The 27,834-nt window shown below is 37.4% G+C and overlaps 2 protein-coding genes across 4 annotated transcripts in view; both read left to right on the top strand.

The window, feature by feature from the left end:
- LOC121383392 (BCL2/adenovirus E1B 19 kDa protein-interacting protein 3-like) overlaps positions 1 to 9,214 on the top strand; it is a 35,302-nt gene extending 26,088 nt beyond the window's left edge. For both annotated transcript variants that reach the window (XM_041513395.1, XM_041513394.1), the window contains exons 4-6: positions 1,758 to 1,816; positions 3,438 to 3,596; positions 5,985 to 9,214. In XM_041513395.1, the coding sequence (XP_041369329.1) occupies positions 1,758 to 1,816; positions 3,438 to 3,596; positions 5,985 to 6,048 (282 nt within the window). In that variant the 3' untranslated portion in view covers positions 6,049 to 9,214. The remainder of the gene's footprint in view (positions 1 to 1,757; positions 1,817 to 3,437; positions 3,597 to 5,984) is intronic.
- Positions 9,215 to 15,982: 6,768 nt separating this feature from the next.
- On the top strand, positions 15,983 to 25,528 carry LOC121384321 (ADP-ribosylation factor 2-like). Of its 2 annotated transcripts, none has more exons than XM_041514660.1 (5): positions 15,983 to 16,171; positions 18,880 to 18,957; positions 20,598 to 20,671; positions 22,638 to 22,872; positions 24,968 to 25,528. In XM_041514660.1, exons 1-5 carry the CDS (start codon positions 16,108 to 16,110, stop codon positions 25,189 to 25,191), a joined length of 675 nt encoding a protein of 224 aa, XP_041370594.1. In that variant the 5' UTR covers positions 15,983 to 16,107; the 3' UTR covers positions 25,192 to 25,528. The 2 variants fall into 2 exon arrangements, with proteins under 2 accessions (XP_041370594.1, XP_041370593.1); XM_041514659.1 differs by lacking the exon at positions 15,983 to 16,171 and adding an exon at positions 18,464 to 18,509.
- The last annotated feature ends 2,306 nt before the right edge of the window (positions 25,529 to 27,834 follow it).

Here is a 27,834-nt window from a genome sequence, read left to right as displayed (position 1 = left end):
ACTGGTGCATAAGAATTGTGGTATGCACTGTTCTGTCTGGAAAATTACTTATAAAATATCCCTTGTTGCTTTTTTAGTAAGAGTAGGTTGTTTGGCAGCAGCAAGGTCTCTCTCTCTCTCTCTCTCTCTCTCTCTCTCTCTCTCTCTCTCTCTCTCTCTCTCTCTCTCTCTCTCTCTCTCTCTCTCTCTCTGTCAAATGTCAAATGTCAAAATAACCATATGTTAACACTTGAAATAGCTATAGTGTAAACTGCTGATGTGCCAATCAATAAACAAACCTTCCATCTGCTTGATTATTTTCAACCACTGATCTGTGACTTGTATATAAAGACGATATTGTGTACTATATGCTATCTGTAAGAAATTACATATAAAAATCCCTTGCTGCAGGTGTATCGTTCTAAGAGCAGGACCATGAGTTTCCTTGGTCATTTATTATACGAGATACTGAAACACAGAGTTAGACAGGTTCATCCTCCGATTAAACAATGTGCTACGGTGTTGTGAAACTCATTTCTTAATACATTGATACAGTGTATCCATTGTATTTTCAGTTAATGGTGAGTTATTACATGTTTAGGTCACCTAAATCAGCAACTGATTTAAAAAAAATATATTGAAAGATTGGCTTGAATGGGAATACCTGTATTTTGTTTTACATGTTTAGCTTCAGGAATACATGTATGTCATCTTTTTTGTGATTTTCTTTTTAATATTTAAAAAATGGATACCTGTACAGTACAGGAAACGTTTTGTTCAGTATCACTTCTAAATTTGTGACCGGCCTCGGTGGCGTCGTGGCAGGCCATCGGTCTACAGGCTGGTAGGTACTGGGTTCGGATCCCAGTAGAGGCATGGGATTTTTAATCCAGATACCGACTCCAAACCCTGAGTGAGTGCTCCGCAAGGCTCAGTGGGTAGGTGTAAACCACTTGCACCGACCAGTGATCCATAACTGGTTCAACAAAGGCCATGGTTTGTGCTATCCTGCCTGTGGGAAGCGCAAATAAAAGATCCCTTGCTGCCTGTCGTAAAGAAGAGTAGCCTATGTGGCGACAGCGGGTTTCCTCTAAAAACAGTGTCAGAGTGACCATATGTTTGACGTCCAATAGCCGATGATAAGATTAAAAATCAATGTGCTCTAGTGGCGTCGTTAAATAAAACAAACTTTACTTTTTCTAAATTTGTGAGTACTATGACGGATGCCAAGCTATGGGGCTCTGAAGAGGATCTACGCCTGACAGCCCTTTTTGCGACTCTCACGGGACAAGGGATATAATACAACCAATTGAACGCTGAAGAAAAACTTCTAAATTTGATACACAAGTTTCAGAGACTGTTAGACAATGTTAAACCATTAAACAGCAGTTGCTAATTAATTTTTTATTGACTAGAAATATCGCTAATCAAGATTTTGAAAATAATATGTTCCCTGCAGTAAATTAGGATGAGAAGTTAAAAAATTATTAGATTTGCCCATTTTTATTAAACTCATGTGTTTAGGCATTGAAAATGTATGTAGTTATACATGTGTGTAAGAGAAAAACAGGTTTTGTAAATTCTGTTAATTAACTGCAGGGCTTTACCGTGCAATGTCTGCAAGTGTACATTATATACCATAATTGATTTAAAAGTACATGTAGATTACATGTAGGAAAAGATTTTGTTTAAATCTTTTTAGCTCTGTAGTTATTTTTATATTTTATTATATACTTGATTGATGTGATATTTACATTTTTTCATTTTCGATTTTGTAGGATCCAGGAACTGATTGGATCTGGGATTGGTCAAGTCGACCCGAAGTTATGCCACCAGGGTGAGATAACTCTAATATGATTTCAGGGCTATAACACTGGCATATATTTTTCAGCAGCCTCAAATTGTTTACAAGAGACTGCATTTGTTCCAACTATCCATAATTTGAAAATATGTTTCAGGCCTTCAGATTTCACATAATGATCGTTTCTTGTACTGTGTCGGTAATGTAGGCCTACATGTCACTAAAATCACAGAACCGAAAAAAAAATTCCAATTTATATATATATATTTTTTTAATTATGTTTCTGATATCACACTACTGGAGCGTGTGTTTGACATAATCACAAGACCCAATTTGGATTGTTGTGTTTTACCGAATGCACTGAAATAAAAAATGCTATGCATTTGAACCAAAATCACCGACACTAATTAAGTGTAGCACTGTATCTCTTAAATGTAGGGGTCAAGAAATAGTCTTTAAATTCAAATATAATTTTGCAGAAACTATTTAACCTTCTGACTACAGTAATTGTTACTGAAGTCAACAAACATCGACGTCACACCTGTGCTTAAGTACTGAAAGTGGCAATCGAATAGGCCCCACTATCTCCTGTGGTTTCATTATGGGAGGAAATGACGTAGGCCTAAACTATTACTTTTATTTAGCTGTCAAAATCACAACCATGCATAAAATGGAGAGGGCATGTTGAAAATCAACTTTATATTGAGTTTGAACACGTCTCTTTGCACAGAGTTTTGCGATAATTTAAATCAATGGTATTAAAAATGGGTTCCCATGACTTGTTTTGGCAGAACCTAAAAATAGTTTTCGATGGGTTCCCATGATCACGAGGCACGGAACCGAAAAAGTGTTTGCCATGAAATTTGAAATCCTATGGTCTGACATTTACACAGTAATAGCCTCTGGTAATAAAACCCCCTATGTTTCTAATAATTTGTTACCAAATGCATACGTTAAGGTTTTATTTCATAATATACATATATCAAGCCACAATTTTGGCAAATAAGAGAGCAAAGTCACTTGGCCTTGACCTACATGTATGGAGATTTCCTGAAGGCATTATGGCCAACAGGCAAAGCAACAAGGCAAATTTAATAAAGTGTATTAATATAACACATCAGCACCTATTCAAAATAAATATGTGTAAATAGTTTACTGTTTATGTAATAAAACAACTTTACATGTATGTTTGTGTATGATGACCAGTTATATCATATGCAAAATAAGGCACAGCCAGCATGGCTGTAAAATTATGTTTAAATTTTCAGGGCATTAGTGTTTATGACTATAGCATTTGTGACAATATGCTGCATGGCCGCTGTTAACTTTGAACCCTGATTATGGTTCTATAGGGGAGGGGGCTAAATATATGTGTCCTTGTAATTTCAGTGATATGATATGCATTTCGTTCTCAGTTTTACCTTACAATTATATTCATTATGGAAGCTCAGTCAAACCTGCTCTGGTGACCACCTTTATTAAGACGTCATACTTTTATTATCCCCAATCATCTAATACACAGTATGTTTGTGTGCAGGGACTGGAATGGCAAGTTCCACTCAGTCAAACCTGCTCTGGTGACCACTTTTATTAAGATGTCATACTTTTAGTTTTATTATCCCAAATCATCGAATACAGAGTATATGTTTGTGTACAGGGACTGGAATGGCAAGTTCCGGCACCCGATGACGAAGCCGCGCCAACACCCACTGAGTGTACGCCACACGAATGCCTTAAGACGAGCGGTGTTCACCCTGGAGAACCTGCCCACCCTACTGCTCACTCACGCTGCAACATTCGTCCTCGGAGCGGCCGTGTAAGTTGTCTCCCTTTGATTAATATTTTTTTTTTTTGAATATTTTTAATTTAAATAAATCTTTAAAAATCACCACACAACTGATTGTGCACAGGCAGGGCTTCTAGAATATTATAAAAATCCACTAGCCATGGGATCAGTGATTTTAAAAATGTACTAGCCATGATTAAAAATTCACTTACCCTACTTTAAATATATACAATTTTATTAATAGTAATAATCAGATATGTCACCTAAAGAGGGAGATAGAGCTTAAAAATCCTTACTTTGGGAGTGGAAAGAGGGGGCAGGATATTCATATTTACAAAATATGTAACTGCAGCATTTGACAAGGGTTTTTTTTCCACCACTAGCCATCGGGCTAGTTATAGCAGGTATTTACTAGCCCAACACTGAATATCACTAGCCATGGGAGTGGGGCTACTATAATCTAGAAGCCCTGACACAGGTTTTCTAACTTACAATGTAGGCCCTTTTCTTTAAAAATATAGACACCTTTACATGGTATGTTCAACAAAAAATATACGTATGTTCATATAAAATGAAAGTTTGTGAAAGTTCATATTGAAACTAAATAAATGAATAATAAAGTGGTGGTTAATTTTTAGTAATTTAAAAATGTATATATTTTTTATTGTGTTTCATTTCCTCATGTAAATACTAATTAAATACAAATATGGCATGTAATAGTTATGTATGAAATTTTCTTTGTAACTAACGTGTACGTACATACATGTATATGTCATTATTTGAATAAGATGTACATTTTGTAAATTAAATTCTAACACACCCGTTGGTGAGAACACCATGCATTATTTTGATAACACATGAGTTGTTAACACACGTACGCGTGTTAACAATTTCAAGACATACGACTGGCTGCTCCTAGGTGATGACCAGGTTACCAGTGCCATACAACCAATGAAAAACAACACAGTGGAATAGATTACACTGTGACGTATAGTTAACCTGACATTCATGGATATGTGATGCGTAAGTTGGCTATAAGTACAACGGCTGTAAATAACTTTTAGTCGAAAAAGATGTTAAAATTTGCTTAAAACCTGGTTTTTGAGGATATGTAAGAAATAGAATAATACATTCGTGTCCGTTAGATACCATTTATCTCACAACTCGTTATTTATAAATGTATCAAACTCGCTTTCGCTCATTAGATACAATTGTAAAAAAGCGTGTTGTGAAATAAATGGTATCTAACGGCCACTCATGTATTATTCTCTATTTAACCATACACATACATGTAGGTGGGTTCTAGTTCAGTTGGTAGAGCTTGTGGAATCCATTGGGTTTTTTCCACATTTGCACCAGTGCCCCACTGGTACATGTATATCAAAGACCATGGTATGTGATATCCTGTTGACACCTGCTAGAAAGTGCATATAAAAGATCCATAGCTGCTGATGGGAAAAATGTAGTTGGTTCCTTTAAAATCTATGTGTCAGACTTACCAAATGTTTAAAATCCAATAGCTGGTTATTAATGAATGTTCTCTGTTAACAAAACAAACTTTAACTTTATCTATGAACTTAATCGTTCCAGGCAGTGCACCACGACTGGTATATCATAGGCCGTGGTATGTGCTATCCTGTCTTTGAGATGGTGCATGTATTAGATTCCTTCCTACTAATGGAACAATGTAGCGGGTTTCCTCTCTAAGACTATGTCCAAATTACCAATTGTTTGACATCCAATAGCCGATGATTAATATATCAATGTGCTCATGTTGAGTCTAGTGGTGTCATTAAACAAAACAAACTTTCTTTACTATCAACTTAAGGACCAAGGTTATAAAAGGGAAGTAACTCTGCCTTGTACTTGATCATGTGATCAGTTGGTCAGATGGATGAACCGGACACAACTCAATTAATCAGAATAACACACCACTATCTGCCAGTAATATGGATTGGTCGTGAGATAAATTTGCAGTGAAATTACAAAATAAACCTGTCATTTGTTGTCAAGATCTCACTCCAGCCAGTGCACCATGATGGTACATCAAAGGCCGTTGTATGTGCTATCCTGTCTATGGGATGGTGCATATAAAAGATCCCTTGCTGCTAATAAAAAAGAGTAGCCCATGAAGTGGTGACAGCGGGTTTCCTCACTTAATATCTGTGTGGTCCTTAACCATATGTCCGACGTCATATTACCGTAAATAAAATGTGTTGAGTGCGTCGTTAAATAAAACATTTCTTTCTTTTTTTCCATATAACCGTAAATAAAATGTGTTGAGTGCGTCGTTAAATAAAACATTTCTTTCTTTTTTTCCATATAACCGTAAATAAAATGTGTTGAGTGCATCGTTAAATAAAACATTTCCTTCCTTGTTGTCAACAGTACATGTAATGTGTTTTCATTTCTTTTCAGAATGTTTCTGTTTGCTAAAAAATATTGGAATATGGCTGCTATATCTGCACCAGCCGTTGACTGAGCTTTCGACATGACGAACATGACTGCGGGAGTAAGACTGTTTGAAGGAGTTGGTTGCACTAATCGATGCAATGTTCTGTTTTATCAACGCAGGCCATTTGCTTTGAACTGCTTTGATGTCACTGGGAAGTTAGAATGCTTTTGTCACCTCAGCTCTTCTTGGCCAAGCTGTATATGATCATAATGAAATGCAGTAAACTGTGCCTCTCTACATAAAGGACACCTTGTATATAGTACATAGTGGACTCCAACAAAAAAAAAAAAACCCAGATTACACTGGTTTATAACCTATTTTTTTTTAGACCATCTCTGTGCAGTGGTCGAAATGTTTACTTATATCACCAACAGTTAATTTTGTAAGTGTCATTTTTTTTTTAATCCAGTAAAAAATAGGTTTGTGTAAACTTTTATATACAGAATACATTTTTAACATAATCCAGTACCCACAGAGTGAATTAGTAAGTGTATGTGGTGGGGGAGGGGGAGGGGGGGGTATTTTCAGTTCAACAAGGGGATGGGAATTGAAGGGCAGAAATTGTTTTAGGGTTTTTACAGGTATGCATCCCTGAGAAAATGTGAATTTCATGTTTCAAATATGGCGTTGCCATCCTTCTGAGCACAATAAAAGTGAAAAGTTGTAATTCCCCAATCCCAGCCCCTCTACACATGATGCACATACCATCACCTCTGTTATGCAGCCACTTTCATAATATTCCTTGGTCATTAAAGTAAATTGATTCTCATCTTTGTTAACCTATCTAAAGAAGCCACTTAATGCAACTATTTTAGGTGAATGTTTAACCTAAGTGTATTCTTTTATGCATCCTTAGAATGTTAATTATTATATAAATGTAATTACTGTGACTCTTAGTAGGAGTATGTGCTTGTACATTTATATCACACTCTGATACATGCATGGTTCTCGTTTTCAAAGCTCTGAGCAGGTGATCATGCAGACCTGGGCCTTGTTTCACGAAGCAGTCTTAGCGCAATGATCACCTTGAGTGCATGAGATAGTGATGCACTTGAGGTGAATCTTAGGGCTAAGATCGCTTCGTGGAATGGTACCCTGTACAGCAAGATCACCCAGTATGTGCATTCATTTGGAAAAGAAGCAAATAGTCATACAAAATTATACAGATACACCTCGGTGACAGCTGGTACATACTACTGATGTAGATTATCGCTATCAGTTGGATACAAGAAAATTGTGATAGATTTTTAAAAAATCAGTAAAGATTAAAAATAAATTGTGACTGCCATTGAGGAACAATTTTATTTTGGTTTATAAAACATAATTTTTTTTCTCAAGATTCACATGTATAGTGTAGACTGCTATATAAAATCTTTATTTAACTTTGAGCCCTAGGCCAGAATATAAATGGTTAATGTTTTATAAATACATAAGCCAGCCTTGCTTCTGCAGATACATACTTAGTTTAAGGTGCACATGAATACACAGCATATAATACAGTATTAAGGATGCCCTTTATTTCTGGATTGTACCTTGTTTCAAGCTTTGTATGAGAGTCTGTTAAAACATTAGGCCCATGGTTAGACCATAAAAGATTTTGTAAGTACGGTGTACTTATAGTCCATCCCATCCTCCTACTAAAATGTGGAAAGGACTAGAAAGAAACCCAAGTCTTAAGGATGTCCCAGATATGTAGCTTTTTTCCCGTATTCATGACCTCGCACGTGTACTAGTATATAGAGTTTTACTGATGTGGTACTAATTTATCAGATTGAAAATATCCTCATTGTCTTGCTAATGCTTGGTGATACAGTGAAACCCCTTTAAACTGAACACTGATGGGACCTACATGTAGTAAACAGGTTTTGTTTTAATAGGTGCCCAGTTTAGAGAGGTTCTGTTCTATACTGATAATAATATCATATTTCAAAGGAGACTGAAAAACATCTGGTTTACAGACTATCCGTTTTTAAGGGGTTTCATTGTATATAGAACTGAAGATTTTGCGACTTTAGTTAATTAGTTACTGTAATATTATTAGTTAATGTAATATTAGTTGATATTAGTCACTGTAATATTATTAGTTACTGTAATATTAGTTAATATTAGTCACTGTAATATTATTAGTTACTGTAATATTATTAGTTACTGTAATATTAGTTACTTTAATATTATTAGTTACTGTAATATTAGTTAATATTACCTTCTGTAATATCAATTCTTTGTTGTTATTTTTAATAATTCGGTACGAATAAAACCCCCCACAAATATTTCATTAATAGCTCATCACTTAATAGGCTGTTTAATAAATAAATAAAAATTAACTTACAGCTTGAAGAACATAGCCTAAGGATGGTTACGGAATGCATTATGTTTGCATTCAAAGTACATGTTAAAAAGAGTGTGTGGAGGATAAAATTACTTAATTGTTGAAACCAAATGTCTGATATCCAATAACTGATGATTAAGAAATAAATGTGCTGTAGTAGTGTCGTTAAACAAAACAAACTTTAACTTTTCCTAATTGTTGATTAGCCCATACCAAAAAAGGTAGATTACTTTGTTTTTTAATGATAAACCCTTCGAATAAAACATAAGCAGATTTCAACTCACTCCTGTACTGTTTTAACCTAATATTGTCTGTTATTTTTTATTTTGTAACTTGATGGATTTTATAGTCTTTACTGCATACCCCTGGTATATATATATATATATATATATATATATATATATATATATATATATATATATATACATCTTATTTAATTTATGATTTTCATCAATTTGTCTTTCTAAAAAAAAAAAAATCTTTGTCGTCAAAAGCTCATAACGCACAAGTTAATATAATTTTGTGTTTGATCTTGTTCAGTGTTTGTTAGTTAACCGAAATGTTTAAGTGTGTAAATTAGACTATGAAAATAACAATGTAAATTAATACATGGGGGAGGCTGGAGGCATTGTCATTATTTTATACCTTGTAAGTCTGCTGCAGTCTTGTTTGTATATTTTGGGTTTGTATGTCAATTATTTGTGGACGGGGCCTAGAGGAAAAACATGGGTTTCAAGGTTTAAATTTTTTTTTTTTTAATTATAATTATAATTATATATACAGTGAAACTCCTCTAAACAGGAGCCAGTGCACCATGACTGGTATATCAAAGGCCGTGGTATGTACTACCCTGTCTGTGGGATTGTGCATATAAAAGATCCCTTGCTGCTAATCGAAAAGAGTAGCCCATGAAGTGACGACAGTGGGTTTCCTCTCTCAATCTGTGTGGACCGTAACCATATGTCTGATGCCATATAACCGTAAATAAAATGTGTTGAGTGCGTCGTTAAATAAAACATTTCTTTTTCCTCTAAACAGGACAGCCTCAGGACCAATTAAAAAGTCTGGTGTGGAGAGGTTCTCTTCTGCACAGATATTAAAAAGAGACCATGAAAAAGGTCCAGTTTTGAGGGGATTCTGGTTTATAGAGGGTCCGGTTTTCAGAGGTTGCACTATATTTTGATTAAATGGTGGAGGCACTACAATCTACAATTATTATTTTTTGCCTTGTAGTGGGGGGGGGGGGGGGGAGGGTAGTGGGGGTCTTCTGCATCTCCCCAAAACTCCCATGGTGTAAATTAAAAAAAAAAATGTTTTTTTTTAATTTTCAACTTAACCTGAATTCGAACTAATGTCATTTTCTCCTAGAACCGAAGAATGCATGGTCCAAACAACCCAATAGCCATTGGATGATGGGTATATAAAAAATATTGCCTCTTGCTTCCCTCGGCCTATGTGGTCAATTTTAATACCTCCTCTAACAGCCCTAACTTCAGCAAGTAACTCAAATACATGTACGCAGTTTTCTTTTGTATTCACTGTGCCAGTTCTTAAGTGTTCATGTAAAAAAAATCTCAGAAAATCTTCTTTTTTTTTTTTTTTTTTCTTTTTTTTTTTGAAAGAAAAAACGCGGTGTGTTGTTGACCGATGGGCTACTGCCATGTCCTTCCATGCTGCTATTTGAAAATGTGCTTCACAGTTAGCATGTTTTGTTCTGATGGCTAACAGTTTGGTGCATAAACCGTATGACCATCCCATTACTTGACATATGCAGTCAGTGGCTGGAAGTGTATTTTTATTCAGACTGTCCTACTTTTACGCATAACAAATAACAACTAAAACTTTACAGAGGATAATAAAATGTTTATACTTGTTATAGTTTGAAGAAAAAAAAAACAAAAAACATTTTCAGTTAAATTTATAGTCATGTTCCACTACTTTCCACAATCTTTCGTTTGTAAATATTTGTCGGCTTATTAATGATATATTATATTCAATATTTCCATTGTGTTTTGCAATAGCTTGTTAATGATATATGTAATATTTCCATTGTCATATACTAGTACTAGGCTTTTTTTAATATTTATGTATCTTTCGTGCAGTAGGCATTTGTACATGTACATTTAGGGTTAATTATTTCATTGTACAGCATAAACAATTACTTTCTTAGGCCGTAGGAAAAATATCTGGAGGAGGGTACAGTGCTAGTGGAGGAACATAGCTTCTAGGGGGGTGGGGGAGGGCACAAACCATATGTGTGCCCTAGTTTATATAGAGTAGGACAAAAACGTACCATTTTGTCCTCGCATGGGGGGCACAGGCATACGCAGGCAGCCCCCCTCCCCCCGTTCCTACGGACCTGAAGTCAATTTCACAAACCATCGTAAGTTTACGTCTGCGACTAGCAGTTTTACCGGTCATACGTTTACGTGTGTTTGGCATCTATTTCTCACAGAAAATTACATCATTATAGAAGATGGAGCATTGTAAGGACAAAGAAAATGAAATATGTGTACTTCTAACTATTTATTATACTATGATAGTAATAAAAATTGTGGTTTAGTCGTAAATTTGCGTCTTTATGTTGCCATATTTTCTGTCATCTTTTCGGATTAAATAACAGGGACGTAGGCAGGGGGCGGGGCTGGGGGGGGGGGGGGTCAGACGACCCACCCCGCTGAAGCAAATGGTCCGCTTTCAGAACTAAAACATACCGGTTTATACATAGGGAGTTTCTGGTGGTGCAAAAACAAAATAGAAAAAGGGTCCACTTGGTTCATATTCGAACACCTCCCTACACCCCTCAGGTCCAGATCACGTTACACCCCTGAATAATATATAGCACATTAAAAATGCAAAAGGTTTTGATTTACTAGTATATGCATGGACATGTATGTCTATGGATATTTCCTTTAACACTACTTCCACATACCTCAGTTGATGTGAATATTAATGGCTGTATGATACGAGATGTGGTCTTATTGTTTTTCTACCCTTGCCGTAAAGTTTTCATCCCTCCATCATCAACATTGTGACGTCAGTGACTTACTTCGTTTGTGGTCTTGAGTGTTGTGTAAATAATTTTAAGATGTTTTTTATTTTATTTTATAAATCATTCAAATTAACAGACGTGTGCAGGAATATTTAGGGTTTAGGCAAGCAAAGTTTACGGGGTGTGGGCGAGTCGTGTCAGGCTCACTCAGCAAATATATTGAAAAAAAGCGGGTGATGGAGATGGGGGGGAGGGGGAGGGGTGGCTGCACCCCGAACCCCCCCCCCCCCCCCCCCCCCCGCACACGTGCCAGAGTACAATATGTTCTGCTACCAAATGTTACTCTATAATACTGAATTGACAGTTTCTAAAACAAAAAAATATTCTTTCTTCTTCATTTTTGTTAATTTTAAGAAAGCAGAACAATTAATTGTTACAGTTTAGTCGTACATGTAGGTGCACGCACATAATGTACAGTTACATAAGCAAGGAAATAGCGCAACTTTCAGGGGAAGGTTTTCTGGAGTGGGAGGTGGGGGTCCTTTTGCACTAGTATACGAACATTACGATATAGTCGCTAAAGCTGCTGTCTCTAGTTTATATTTACTATTTGTATCACGCTTTGGTTGTTTTTCCATTGGCAAAAGTGTGCGATAAATCTATAGGCGCACACATTTTAACCTCTCATCGAGCCAAACTTCCTTATGGCGTCATGCAACGTCACTTATACGGTTCATGTCAGGTATTGTACAAACATACTTGTGGTATGCTTGGTTATTTGGACGCTTTCGATGTTTTGATGACAGCAAATAAACAAGTGCATACCACGAGTACGTTTATGCGGTAAATTTAACTTAAGCACTTCGGATCTATCATACATTTTTGTTTTCCTATGACGCGCTATTCTTCGATTTTGTTTACTTCTCATTTACAGTCTAGGTCAGGTTCAAATGGACTGAATGTGAAATAAATTTCGTGCGGGGCACTATTGGGGAATGTGATTGCCGAGTTCCCATGTAAGGAAAAAATATATATAGTATTGAAGTTGTCTTCTGCAATATACTGGAGATGGCAGCTTTAAGAAGAACACTACATTCTTGTAATTCAGCCAATGGACTAGTCTCGGTATGTGTTCAGCCTGTATACCGGTTTTGGTGATATATTTATATACACATTCTTTTATAGGAGCAATATTTTATAAGTGTTTTACAATACCCCGTGTGTATATTGCGTCAAATTGATGTTGGTTAGCTAGATGTTGAGTCGAACTGGTCCTGGGCCTTGTTTTACGAAGCGATCTTAGCGCTAAGATTACTTTAAGTACATACGGTAGCTAAATTCAATTCCGGTGATCTTAGCGCTAAGATCATCTTAAGTACATACGGTAGCTAAATTCATTTAAGGAGATGTTAGCGCTAAGATCGCTTAGTAAAACGGGGCCCTGTTGGTAAAAAGTATTGTGTTTTAACGTGGTATTTGTACGTTCCATATAAATTCTTCCGTAAGTGTTTATACACGTAGGCTAGACTATTCACGCAAAAGCGACGCATTTTGTTTTTTTTCATTTTCTAATGTACATTGCTGTTATGGCATTTACTTTTTTTTAAATAAGGGTTGGTTAGGGTGTGAAATCCAATAATAATGGTGTATATACCATATGCTGATGGACATTGGTTTTAATTTCAGTTTTAAATGTATATAAATGTAAACGTTTAAACAAGGTAAATACATAATGCGGTTGTTTTCAAGTACCTGATACAAATCCAAGAGGACGTGTTTTATAATATGTTTTTAAATTACCAACTAGTTAGGTCAATTCAAAACTGAATTTCCACAGATTGATTTATCAAAATGCATTAACTGCGATTTGTTGTAGCAAATAAATCGAAACAACACCTTATCCAATCAATTTAGCAATTGTATATTTGAAGTAAGTTGAGTTGAGGTTCGAATTTGAGCATCGAGTTGTGAGCGTCCACTGGCACAGATTTTAATTTTCTTTTTTGGTATTATTATTACTGAGTAAGTATAAACTAAAGTATGTTTTACAGTAATATATATATATATATATATATATATATATATATATATATATATATCTATCTATCTATCTATCTATATATATATATATATATATATATATATATATATATATATATATATATATTAAATACAGAATATTCAAAAGAATTACCATAACTGTGTATATCTGGTTCTGTTTACTTTTCAAAATAATTGTGTGGTGTTTTAATCACCCTAGCTTAAGGTAAAATAGCTACGGTACTTTTTTGATATAGTATAATCATATATTTTCAAAAGTATTTACATTAATTTAACTGAAAATCGCAAACAGTTTTGTATCGAATTCGTTTGAACATGTATACCCTATCATTATATTAACTCTAGTTGATGCATTTCTCGGTAGTTATTTTTTCGTTGATTATATTTTATATCATATTCTCTTTTTCTGATCACTATGTTCAAGGTTTTGTAAATGGATATTTTATGTTCTGGTTTTCTATGAAACACAAAAAACATTGGATATGTTGTAACTGCGAAATACAATGGCTGCATTTGTGTTCATGTATACAATTTTTTTAAATTACAATTGGTGTACACTAAACGAATAATGTATGTGTATTCTTTACAATTACAATAAACTTTCATAGACGTATTTGGTTTCTACATTTTATTCATACATAATCAGTCATTAGTCCAACCTTGTCTAGCACTCGTCACCCCAATATCACTCAATGGTACCAACGTTAATGGCATGCGTGTGTTTCATATAGAGGGTATTTCATGTGGTTTGTCAAATATGATTGATATATCGTCGGGTGACGTTTGCAATTATATTTCACGAGTCGCGTTTGTGCAGCGAGTATGATATGACATTGAAGACCTCATGGGATGAGATATTAATCGTATTTGTTTTGCACGTACCCACACAAAACAAACAAACAAAAACCCCAACAGAACAAACAAAAAACCAAACCCAAACAACAACGCCATAATATTTTCTGTTTATTATATAACTATAATTTACAAACTTACGTTTGTTCTTGAAGTATTTGATTGTTATTGGTCGGTAGCAATCGGTTTGTTTTAAAGGGACACCCCCACCCCCTTCAAATCTTTAGTGCACTCCGGTGAGCTCCCATAACTTTTCCTTTTCCCCATATTTCACTAAGTTTGGTTTAGTAGTTTTCCAAATAATCTTGTTTATGCGATAATTACCTAAATCAAAGATGGCTGGCAATTTGGTTTAGTAAATATGATTTCCTTTCACACTCATGATGTGTACACACTTTTATTCCAACTTAGTACTTTTAAACAAAATGATCTTCACAGTTTGAAAATTATAAATGCACAGAGAACATAATAAAGTACACGCCCCTACCCCCATCTTTTTTCTTCCGTCACTGTATCTCGTTCAGTGTGAAACATGACAACAATTAATGTTATCTCTAAGATGAGTCACTGTATCTCGTTCAGTCTGAAACATGACAACAATTAATGTCATCTCTAAGATGAGTCACTGTATCTCGTTCAGTCTGAAACATGACAATTAATGTTATCTCTAAGATGAGTCTATTTAACAAATACTGATGGCAATGTTTAATCATTTAATTGCGTTAATAACAGTTTTGACAGCCTAGTATTTAAGGCAAAATGAGAGACACAATAACTATGGATCTGCCACGGCCCCCATTCCACGAAGCGATCTTAGAGCTAAGATCACCTAAAGTGCATAAGGTAGGTATGCACTTGGGTGATCTTAGAGCTAAGATCGCTTCGTGGAACGGGACTGGAAAGTCCTACCAGCAAGTATAATTTACCATTTTTGACAAAAATCTAAACAAAAGCAACCCTCCACACACACACACACACACACACACACACACACACCCCCAAAACCAAAAGACACCCCCCTCCCCCCCAAAAAAAAAAAAACCCCACACACCCCAAAACAAAACCAAAAAACAAACAAAAACCCAACAACAAGTAAAAAACAACAAATTATTAATTGTTATCTTGTAAAGACAACCATAATTCAAACTATGAAATTGTAAATGGCGTGAATAAGTTCATATGCCCCAAAACGAGGAAAAACACCCTTACAAATATATTTGCCAATGAAATCCATGATGCTTTTAGTGGACAATTGTAAATAGTCATTGGTGGCCTTTTTTGTTTCTATAGCAATATACACAATATTTAGTGCATTTGAATAGGCTGTTCTGCTTTATATATCCCAAGTTGCTAAGCTTGGCTCAACAATTTTCCAGATAATCTGTTTAAACGAATTGGGTTGACTATGCACCATTAAGCGACTGAGGTAGTTTTAGGATTCTATCATTTCAATTTACTTTCGTGCTTAATTCCAATTACGTTCAAGCACGCTGTCCTGGGCAAACACGTCAGCTATCTGGGATGTGTGTTCAAGACAGTGATTTTGTGGCTAATTGTTAATAGTAAGAGATAAATCGGTTCATTAGCAGAATATAAACTGATCCGTAAAAAAGTGACTCCTGAGCAGTATTCAACAGGGGTCAAATACCACATTACACCGGCCTTCTCACGAACGGAGAAAAGCCGAATACGGGTCCCGGAGATAGTCGAAAGTCTTCGGATGTTTGTTTACTTCCGGGCCAACGTGTTTTGTGATAACTGTTCGAGATTGCGTTGCCCATTGTAAATAAAACCCGGAAAATAAAAACATTGATGTAGAGAAATTCATTACGCGTCTTGTTCATGTATCAACATGGGGACAACATTTAGCCTTTCGACATTATTCAGAAAAAAAGACATTAGAATTCTAATGCACGGTAAGAAAAATATTGATACATAACCGTATGATAACGATTTTTCTTTAACTTAAGGCAAGTTAAGCGGACTGCTACCGTACAGTCACCTCTAACAGTGAATTTAGAGGAGGTAAGCTCAATAACTGACACATCATAGTGCTTGGAGAACAATATTTCATTTATATTTAATGAATATTTAATGCCATATTTTAACTATTTGCAATGGCGTGGTAAGGTGCCAAAAGGGGGGGGGGGGGCACTTTTATATTTACACACTTTCACACTAATAGCCTATAAAGCAAAATATCTGAAAAGTGTGGTGGTGGGGGAACATGCCCCACTTCCCGCCCCCCCCCCCACCCCCCACCCCACGTTTCCCACACCAGTGATTTGGTATTAAAAGTTCAGACTTGCAGGAGCGGAACAGGAAATATATACAATTGACATGTACATTGTAAGTTGTATATACGTTGTACTGTGACTATTTAATTGAACCATTCCATGTAACTTGCTTTCTTTTTTTTTAGATGTAGCATGTCACATGATCACACGAAAGTTAAGACATAATTTTATCTTAATTTAATGTGTAATGTTACAAGGGAAATGAAATGTGTCAGTGTGGGTGAAAATGTAGGTAAATTAACTATGGGACTGACGCTAGTTTGAAATGATTTCCAGAAGTGTTTTGTGGCTGTCATGCTCGAACAAGGTGCAGAGTTTTAGAAAATCTTCAAAACTTTATTATCTGGTGTAACCCCCACCAACACGGATGACCGCTTCAATACGTCTTCTCATGCCCTGGACCAGACGTTGAATCTGACGTTGTGGGATCGCCCGCCATTCCTGTTGCAATGCTGCTGACAATTCTGCTAAATGTTAGACTGGAGGATCTCTCTGACTTACTCTTCGACCCAGAATGTCCCACAAGTTCTCAGTCGGATTGAGGTCGGGCTTCGTGCCGGCCAAGGAATGGTAGTGATTGCATTTCGCTGTAGGAAATCCATGACTGTACGCGTTCGATGGGTTCTAGCATTGTCATCCATAAACACTGGTCTCGTGACCAAAGCATGGTCGTCAAAGGGAGGGACGACAACGGTTTTCAGGATGTCCCTCTGATATCTTGGCCCATTAAGATTGCCTTCAACAGTGACCAGATCCAACTTGCAATCATGCGAAACGCATCCCCATGCCATCACCGAACCGCCGCCAAATTGAATGGTTTCCTGGATGTTGTTGGCGGCATAGACGGTATTTGGTTGCCTCCAGACACATGTTCTTCCATCAGTCATGTGCAGAAGAAAGCGACATTCATCGGACCAATACATCTTTCTCCAGGATGCAAGATTCCATCTGTGACGTACCTGACACCATGCTGAACGTGCTGCTTTGTGTGCTGGTGTCAGAAGGGGACGTTTGATAGGCCTCCTGGCTCGGTACCAAGCGGTCTTCAGTCGATTCCTTACGGTCCTCGTTGACATGGCCCTGTTGGGAATCCAGTTATCTCTCAAGATATTGCTGCTGTAAAAAGGGAAACGTCGAACAAGTCTTAACAACGCCCTGTCTTCTCTTGGAGATGTTTTACGAGGTTGTCCTGGGCCCGTGCTTATAAAACCTTTAGAGTCCAGACTCAATCTCAAATGACGTCACACGCATGCAATTTGTATAGCGTTGCCATGACGTTACTGTTTCAGACTCTATTAGAGTCTCGAGTTCATAGGTACATGATGACAGGATAATAAACCATTCCCATATTATTATATATCCGACTTTGAAAATGTAAGTTTTTAAATTACTTTGTATAATATCTACATTTGACATTTTAATGCAACTTCATAAACCAGTTTAGAGATTTAAAAAGTTTAATTAATTTGTATATAGGCTAGTGCGTGCCTTAGAGGGTTCTTTTGAGTGGTATATTGTGATATATTGAGAATATTTAAATAATCCTGTCATCAAGTGCCTATGCTCGAGTTTAGACTCTAAACGTTTTATAAGCACCAGGACTGGACGGTTCCTGTCCTTGACGTCATTGGTTTGTTGGTGTTTTCGTACGAGTCGACTAATTACAGTATGATTCCGACACAACTGACGCCCAATTTCCCTGCATGACAATTCCGCATTATTCATTCCAGCAATCTGCCACCTAGTGGCAATGGACAGTTTTCGACGAACCATTAGACGCTTATTAAGCACAAAAGGAAAGTTATTTTCCGAAAACAAGCATAAAACTTAATTGAACAAAAACCTGGTTTTCCCACGTGTGAGGGTAGTTTTATGCACGTGCTATTTGTGCGGTTTCTTGACTGGCAAGGACAACGAAACGACAGTATGGAGCGTGGGAAGCGACATGGTTTTTACAGTATTAATATTGCCTGGCTACCACCCATTATAATTGAGCGACAGTATAAATTGTGTGCTTAATTAATTTCCAGGTGTGTGTGTGTGTGTGTGTGTGTGTGTGTGTGTGTGTGTGTGCGTGCGTGTGTTGTGTGTCTGTGTGTGTATGTTTGTGTGTGTGTGTGTGTGTGTATGTTTGTGTGTGTGTGTGTGTTGTGTGTATGTTTGTGTGTGTATGTTTGTGTGTGTGTGTGTGTGTATGTTTGTGTGTCTGTGTGTGTGTGCGTGTGTGTCTGTGTGTGTGTCTGTGTGTGTGTACGTGTGTGTGTGTGTGTGTGTGTGTGTGTGTGTGTGTGATATTATTATTAGCATTATTACTTCTTTTTTGTCAGGCCTTGATGCTGCTGGTAAGACAACAATACTGTACCAACTAAAACTTGGAGAAGTTGTCACCACTATTCCCACAATAGGTAAGTTGTGTTTTTGTACTGTTCATGCTCCGCAAGGCTCAATGGGTAGGTGTAAACCACTTGCACCGACCAGTGATCCATAACTGGTTCAACAAAGGCCATGGTTTGTGCTATCCTTCCTGTGGGAAGCGCAAATAAAAGATCCCTTGCTATTAATCGGAAGAGTAGCCCATGTAGTGGCGACAGCGGGTTTCCTCTCAAAATCTGTGTGGTCCTTAACCATATGTCTGACGCCATATAACCGTAAATAAAATATGATGAGTGCGTCGTTAAATAAAAAATGTCTTCTTCTTATACTGTTCATATCTTTATTTTTGTGGTTTAGTACTGTTTATATAATTATTTTTGTGCTTTAGTACTCTCTATAAAATAATTTTTATAGGCTTGGGGATAATATACAGAACGATTAATAAAAATAGCGATCGGCGTGTAGCAAATATTGAGAAAATGTACAATTAATATAAGGGTTCGTTCACAACTTGTACATAAAAAAACCGTGGTATGTGCTGTCCAGTTTGTGAAAAAAGTGCATGTATAAGATCCCTTGCAGCTAATGGAAAATATAGCGGGTTTCCTCTAAGAATAAATGTCAAAAATACCAAATGTTCGACATCCAGTAGCCGATGATTAATTAATTGGTGTGCTCTAGTGGTGTCGTGAAACAAATCAAATTCTATTTTTGGTAAAAAAAAATTATATCGCGAGAGAGGAGGAACGTGGCAGATAGACTATTACAATGTATAGTTATCCGCTTCTGAAAATGTTGCTAGTTGTGACTGACCCCCAAAACATGTTGTTTCAGCATTAACTACAACATATCGACGATTCGTAAACCACTCCCCCCCCCCGAACCCCCCCCCAAATTTTTTTCAAAAAATCCCAAAACAAACAAAAAAACCCAACCCCCCCAAAAAAAAACCCCAACAACAAACAAACAAACAAAACAAAACACACACAGCAAAAAACAAACAAACAACAACAACAACGAAAACAAACAAACAACAACAAACAATCCAGCTTCCCCTATCTAAAGTTTAATAGTGGCAAAGGTATGCAGCAAAACACATTTCAATATTAACACGGTGCATGACACACACAAAAAATAAAATAAAATAATAATGATAATAATAATAATAATAATAATTTTTGATATAGCGGGTCATGGCCATGGTCATGATCAAAGTAATCTTTGATCCCATGCACCCATACACATTTAAGTTTCAGGCACGACCACCACGGGTTCAGTTTCTAACAACCCCAGCCATTGGTGCTGAAGAGGAAAGTGATACATCGTCGAAAAGCTACTTAATATCCACTGCACAAAACAAACAATTATGATCGCAGGCGCGTCTGCAGAGGTTAGCAGGGTTGTGGGACCAACCCCCTACCTCCCGTCCAAGAACATTTGCAAACTTTTACCACTATTCATCTTCAATAAGTAGGACGTTTCGTTTTTTTAAAAATATACCTACTGATATGTAGACACACATGTACGCACGCACGCACATACACAAACACATTATGCACACACGCACATACACACACACACGCATACATGCATCCATCGAGTCAAAGTAAATGCCTTACTTCGTTCAATGACTAGGAACCATGTTAACATGTTTACATGCATTTATTTTCAGGGTTTAACGTTGAGACGGTGCAGTACAAAAACGTCAACTTCACTGCATGGGACGTAGGCGGTCGTGACAAAATAGTGAGATTAGCATTTGTTAACCCGTGTGTGTCTGTACTTACACACGTCGCGAACTTACCAACCAAGTATACTGACGTCCAAAAGAAACTATACCAAGAAAAGTTGATTTAATTTCCTTTATAATTTGGATATTGGAATTAAAATACTTGTTAAATATATTTCTGCTTTTATGGAGTGAAAGTTTGTTCCAAACACGCCAAAACACCACTCATTAAAATATATGTTTTAAATATGCAGCAGTATTGGTACAGGTTCTTTTGGACGTCAGTGTATATTAACATTCTCTTCACTTGCACTATAGTCACTGTGGTAACTGCACTTCAAAGCCAGCTCTGCACTTGAGTTCCGTTTACACTGCACATTATTACCTTTGCATCTATGCATCTGTGGTATTTTTATTGCAATGTATTTGCACTCGACAACACCATTGCTTTACATTTCTACCTTGATTTGTTTGTGCGACCGTACATGTGGTTTTTTGTGTTACATAAAACCTGTGATTATTAGTGTGTACAATATTTGCAAATACCCCTCCTTCACGAAAAATAAACTTCACAAAAATAGATTACAAAACAAAAAACATGGTCTTTTGTTCATTATAACAGGTTTTATTTGTTGTAATAGAGGTTTTAATAACACGATAAAAAAAAAAAAACCTTGGCCTTTCATTTATTATAATAGAGGTTTTAATACCACAATAAGCAAAGCAGAACAACAAACTTGGCTTTCATTTATTAAACTAGAGGTTCCTACCATCAAACATCATATTTTTAAAATATAAATATGTAAGTAGTGGTGTACTCTGGGTCTTGTATACAAGCTGTCGTAAATATTGTTGCATATGTATTCTCTACGACAGCCATAAGCGTACGAGACAGGGAATGGGGGTGGGGGTGGGGTTGGGGGCAGTTGCCTGCCCCCTAGTGCTGGAGGCCGGTACCCAAAAACGATAGAGAATTCGAGTAAAATGCGCTAACCTGTGCCCTTAAAAAAAAAAACTTTTTACCATGTATTTTCATCATTCTACCCGCAAAATTAGTTTGATAGTAATGCTAATATGAAAAACAGCTGTTACCCAGATTCGTTTAATTCGGTTCCTACGGCCATGTACTTATTATTTTAAAAGCGCAGGGGATGGGGGTGGTGGTTAGAATGCACTGTCGCCCAACTTTCAACCTGGAGGGGCCAGGTTATGCCCCCCCCCCCCAATTGAATATGGATTTGAATGAATATCACCTCAGATTTAATATCTGTCCCCTCCAGTCCCCTCCCTCCCAACAGTCCTCTACCCTTGCCCCAGTTACCGAACGCCTATATCATGTATATTATATCATGTATAATGTGTAGTTTTACATATCTATAGTCCTTCTCACAGACCAGCCTCGGTGGCGTCGTGGTTAGGCCATCGGTCTACAGGCTGGTAGGTACTGGGTTCGGATCCCAGTCGAGGCATGTGATTTTTAATCCAGATACCAACTCCAAATCCCGAGTGAGTGCTCCGTAAGGCTCAATGGGTAGGTGTAAACCACTTGCACCGACCAGTGATCCATAACTGGTTCAACAAAGGCCATGGTTTGTGCTATCCTGCCTGTGGGAAGCGCAAATAAAAGATCCCTTGCTGCCTGTCGTAAAAGAGTAACCTATGTGGCGACAGCGAGTTTCCTCTAAAAACCAGTGTCAGAATGACCATATGTTTGACGTCCAATAGCCAATGATAAGATAAAAAAAATCAATGTGCTCTAGTGGCGTCGTTAAATAAAACAAACTTTACTTTTTTTATACTGTGGAATTTACTACACGTTATGTATTTCTGAGCCGATTGTTTTTTAAATTGAACACAAAAATTGGATTTGTTTTGTTATTTCCAAAACACTTGTACTTTTCTTCTTATATCAAATTATTAAAAAAAAAATTGTATGAGGATGGGACGGACTATACATGTATCTCGTTGTATTATGTTTTTAAGCGTCCTCTTTGGCGACACTATTACCAGAACACGCAGGCAGTGATCTTTGTGGTGGACAGCAATGACCGCGAGAGACTCGATGACGTTGCATCTGAGATAGAAATCCTATTTTCTGAGGACGAACTCAACGATGCTGTTATCGTGGTCGTCTGTAACAAGCAAGATCTTCCCGGCGCCATGACAGTCACGGAAATAGCCGAATCCATCCGTTTGAACAAATTAGCCAAAAATCACGGTACGTGGTAATTCTTTAGTTTCAATATAATATTATGACTTCAAGTATCTGTTATTTTTAATGGCTATTCCATATTAATCATCGACTCCCATCAGGATTGATGTCATATGCCGTGGAAACCACCCTGAAAAACAACAACCAACCAACAAAACAACAGAAACGGAAACAACATGGCATAACAAAATAGAAGACAACACAACACAAACACACGTGGTAGTACATGCGTCTTTAAGTATACCTATAACCATATTTACAAGTATCCTTTCTATGACTTTCCAAGTTTGAACATCGCTTCCTCTTATGTAATCAAGGGTTCACGGAAATAACCGAATCCATTTTAACAAGTTAGGAAACAAGCGTATCACGCTGCACGGGGTGATCCATTACTGTTGAAATGAAACTACATCCATGCATACTTGTATCTATCTATTAAACAACTGTTCCAGATTAAAATATCGGTGTCTATCAGGATCGGAGTTTCGAAAAGTTTATCCTAAAGACGATGCCACACGATACGAGTACCACGTACGAGAACAGCCACACTTCATTTCAACTTATTTTCGTGCTTATATTCAATTAAGGTTCAAGCACGCTGTCCTGGGCACATAACTCAGCTATCTGAGCTGACTGTCCAGGGAAGTGGGTTAGTTGTTAGTTGGTTAGTGGTTAGTGAGAGAGAAGAGGGTGTAGTGACTTACACCTACCCATTGAGCCCTTAAGAACTTGTTTTGGGATGGAGCCGGTACCTGGCTGCGAACCCTGTACCTACCAGCCTGTAGTCCGATGTGTGCCCAGGACAGCGTGCTTGAACCTTAATTGGATGTAAGCACGAAAATAAGTTGAAATGAAATGAAATGAATAAAATACCGGTATCTGGTATATATACAATATGTTTCTTGGTATCCTAATGTAGTAGCCCAAACTTTAATTTACCTCCAAATAATTTCGTACCTATGAACAAAAAACCCCCCAACATTTATATTAGGAAGTAAATGAAATTTGAACCACTACAAACATTAGTACCGGTACAACCTCCCCCCCCCCCCCCCCCCCCGAAAAAAAAAAAATCCCATTAGATAGACAGACAATGATTTTTCTAAACAACGTTTAAAAGAGTTTATTATTTGGAAATGTGTTACAATTGAAAGGTCGCAAACTCAGAAACGACCTTTGGGCTCTAGACTGTGGCGAACGAAGTTTAAACGGGGGTCGAGTCATGCTCCCCCGGAAAATATATTGATAAAACTTGACAATTTGCTTGAGCAGAGAGTTTGGATCCGAAGCCCCCCTCCCCCTCCCTTGCACACGCACCTGCTTAGTGTACCAATTAATCGCTATTTCAGATAACAGAGCTGTGTGTACGGCGGAGTTCTAGGACCTAAGATTGGAAATAAATTATACACTGGAATTAGTCTTTATGCTACCGGCCTCGGTGGCGTCGTGGCAGGCCATCGGTTTACAGGCTGGTAGGTACTGGGTTCGGATCCCAGTCGAGGCATGGGATTTTTAATCCAGATACCGACTCCAAACCCTGAGTGAGTGCTTCGCAAGGCTTAATGGGTAGGTGTAAACCACTTGCACCGACCAGTGATCCATAACTGGTTCAACAAAGGCCATGTTTTGTGCTATCCTGCCTGTGGGAAGCGCAAATAAAAGATCCCTTGCTGCCTGTCGTAAAAGAGTAGCCAATGTGGCGACAGCGGGTTTCCTCTGAAACAGTGTCAGAATGACCATAAATAATCAATGTGCTCTAGTGGCGTCGTTAAATAAAACAAACTTTACTTTTACTTTTTAGTCTTTATGCTCGATTGATCAACATACCTAATTTACTCACAAAGATACGTCAAATGTAGTGAATTAGGGATTGATGTACATAAAAATACAGGTTGACGCTAGTGAAAGTAGGCCTACCTTTTATTAACTTTTTTAATTGTGAATATTCTCACGTACATGCTTCAACAGTATTAAAACCATGATTTATTCAGACAACGTTCTTTCTGAATTTAACTTTTTAACGTGATAATATATTGCTTCTTTTTTAGCCACTGCTATATTTAACCTTTTAACATGTGATAATATATTGCTTCTTTTTTAGCCACTGCTATATTTGGATGTTCCGCGTTGAATGGCGACGGTCTTTACGAACCCTTGGACTGGCTTGTTCAAATGTTAGCCAAAAAACAAATAACCAAGATGGTGAAAACACCAAGAAAGACATTGCCACAGGGATCGTCTGCAGAAAAGGAAAAAGAAGTTTGGTCCGTGACGTCATTCCTCAAAGGACGTATTGGAACAGTGAAGACATATCTGGGATTTTAGTTCAGGGCTAATAAACATTTGATTTTGACGTCATAAGAAAAAATCGTATTGACTTAAATTCAGAACGCATACCATCATATGGATACACACATAATATAAGGGCCGAATTTACGAAGCCTGGTTATTTGTGGGTTTTTTTTAAACGCAGGTGTTTAAGTATTGTAAATGTATGTAGTTACATACGTGTAAGACAGGTGTTTAAGTATTGTAAATGTATGTAGTTACATACGTGTAAGACATAAACAGACTTTGTCAATTCGGCCATAAATATGCATGAAAAGTGGGTTGTTTATAAGCAGTGAAATTATGGTTTGATATATCAAATCTGTTTACACAATATGGCGACTTGAAGATTTCTTGATTAGTGGTACCGTATAGGATGTATTGAGTACGGGTGGTGCATAAACATTAGTACTGGTTAACAAACGTTTGCCTAAGTTTCTTTGACCAGGCAAGTAGGAACCTGGGAGGCCGGTCGGGGGGGGGGGGGGGGGGGGCTGTGCACCCCCCTTTGACGACAAGGTTAGGTTTTTGTCCTACGCTATAAATAAAGATAAAAATATGGCTTATAACCCCCACTAAAGACTGTGCCCCCTCCACGAGAAACTCTTTCCCCATCGACTCCAAAGACCGTCCTACAGGCCTGTTGACGGGCTTGATGGGTGTGGATGTTCTTATCCAGCGAGCTTAGCGGTGCACCTTTTATTGAATTAATTAATTACTTAACGAATAAATTAACGAATTAATATTAATGAATGAATGATCTGCGAAAAGTCACATCCATGAAACACTAAACTAAAACGACAATAACACATGCTTCTTCAAAAACAACGAAATGTTATGACCACATCATCGAGCTTGAACGTAAACCAAAATGATTAAACTATACCACAGACAGCATCAGAGCACCGGTCTATCAATACAGTTTATCACACGAACGATTTAGACTTCAAAATATCACAGATTCTTTTGGAAATTATTTCTAAATGTTTAAGAAAATGTGTGCTTATTTGCCATTCTAATAGGATAATGATGTTGCCATTCCGTTCAATGTCGAGAAACGGCACATGCAGGGTCACCCTAGCTTGAAATCGATCTTGGATTGACCAAAAGAACTTAAAGTAGCAAGGGATCTTTTATATGCATCATCACACAGACAGGATAGCAAATACCACGGGTTGTGATATACCAGTCGTGGTGCGTTGTTTCGAACGACGCTACTGGTGTCGTTAAACAAAAGAGACTTTAACTTTTTTTGTTTCGAACGAGAAATAGCCCAATGGTCCCAACGACGGGGATCGACCCTAGACCGAGCGCTTTACTTGGATACGTCCAGCTCCTAGGGTTAACTAGTGCACCAACGATACAGTATACACGGACATTCTCGGGTCGTAAATTTGACCACATAAAAAGAACTGAGGTCAACTTACAAAACAAATTAATTTGTACTACTTCATAACTTGGTTCGCTTAAATAGAGTTTTAAAAGTTTGTTTTGTTTAACGTCACCACTAGAACACATTGATTTATTAATCATGGGCTGTTGGATGTCAAACATTTGGTAATTTTGACATATAGTCTTAGAGAGGAAACCCGCTATATTTTCCATTACTAGCAAGGAGTCTTTTATATGCACCCTCCCACAGACAGGATAGAACATACCACAGCCTTTGGTTCACTGGCTGGAACGAGAAATACCCCAATGGGCCCACAACGCGGATCTCTCACAAACCGACAGCGGATCAAGTGAGCACTTTACCACTGGGCTACTACCCGCCCCAGAGTTTTACTACATTATACACCTGGAAATTAATTAGGCATCATCTAGTTTTGACAGTGTGGCGTAAAGCTGTATCCTAACCGGACTCGAGCGATTATTTTAGAAATCATTGACTGCACTCGCCGTATCCTAGCCGCACGTGTACGGCGCCACAGATAATGTATCTCCCCAACTTCGTACGTTTTAAGGGGAGGGATGTAAGAAAGTACACAATAAAACAGTCATTAACCCAGCTCCTGTATCTCCCCAACCTTCGTACGTTTTAAAGAGAGGGATGTAAGAAAGTACACAATAAAACAGTCATTAACCCAGCTCCTGTATCTCCCCAACTTCGTACGTTTTAAAGGGAGGGATGTAAGAAAGTACACAATAAAACAGTCATTAACCCAGCTCCTGTATCTCCCCAACTTCGTACGTTTTAAGGTGAGGGATGTAAGAAAGTACACAATAAAACAGTCATTAACCCAGCTCCTGTATCTCCCCAACTTCGTACGTTTTAAAGGGAGGGATGTAAGAAAGTACACAATAAAACAGTCATTAACCCAGCTCCTGTATCTCCCCAACTTCGTACGTTTTAAGGTGAGGGATGTAAGAAAGTACACAATAAAACAGTCATTAACCCAGCTCCTGTATCTCCCCAACTTCGTACGTTTTAAAGGGAGGGATGTAAGAAAGTACACAATAAAACAGTCATTAACCCAGCTCCTGTATCTCCCCAACTTCGTACGTTTTAAGGTGAGGGATGTAAGAAAGTACACAATAAAACAGTCATTAACCCAGCTCCTGTATCTCCCCAACCTTCGTACGTTTTAAGGGGAGGGATGTAAGAAAGTACACAATAAAACAGTCATTAACCCAGCTCCT

The sequence above is a fragment of the Gigantopelta aegis genome, chromosome 10 (genome assembly GCF_016097555.1).
Source record: "Gigantopelta aegis isolate Gae_Host chromosome 10, Gae_host_genome, whole genome shotgun sequence".
In the NCBI taxonomy this organism is placed as follows: Eukaryota; Metazoa; Mollusca; class Gastropoda; order Neomphalida; family Peltospiridae; genus Gigantopelta; species Gigantopelta aegis.
The sequence above is the reverse complement of the archived record's forward strand: the minus strand, read 5'-3'. Positions and strand labels throughout refer to the sequence as shown.

Excerpts from the sequence above, each read along its gene's own strand:
- LOC121384321 (XM_041514660.1), top strand. The coding sequence starts at position 16,108 with ATGGGGACAACATTTAGCCTTTCGACATTATTCAGAAAAAAAGACATT. Across the intron at positions 18,958-20,597 it reads CACCACTATTCCCACAATAG|GGTTTAACGTTGAGACGGTG; the intron begins GTAAGTTGTGTT and ends ATTTATTTTCAG. Across the intron at positions 22,873-24,967 it reads CAAATTAGCCAAAAATCACG|CCACTGCTATATTTGGATGT; the intron begins GTACGTGGTAAT and ends CTTCTTTTTTAG.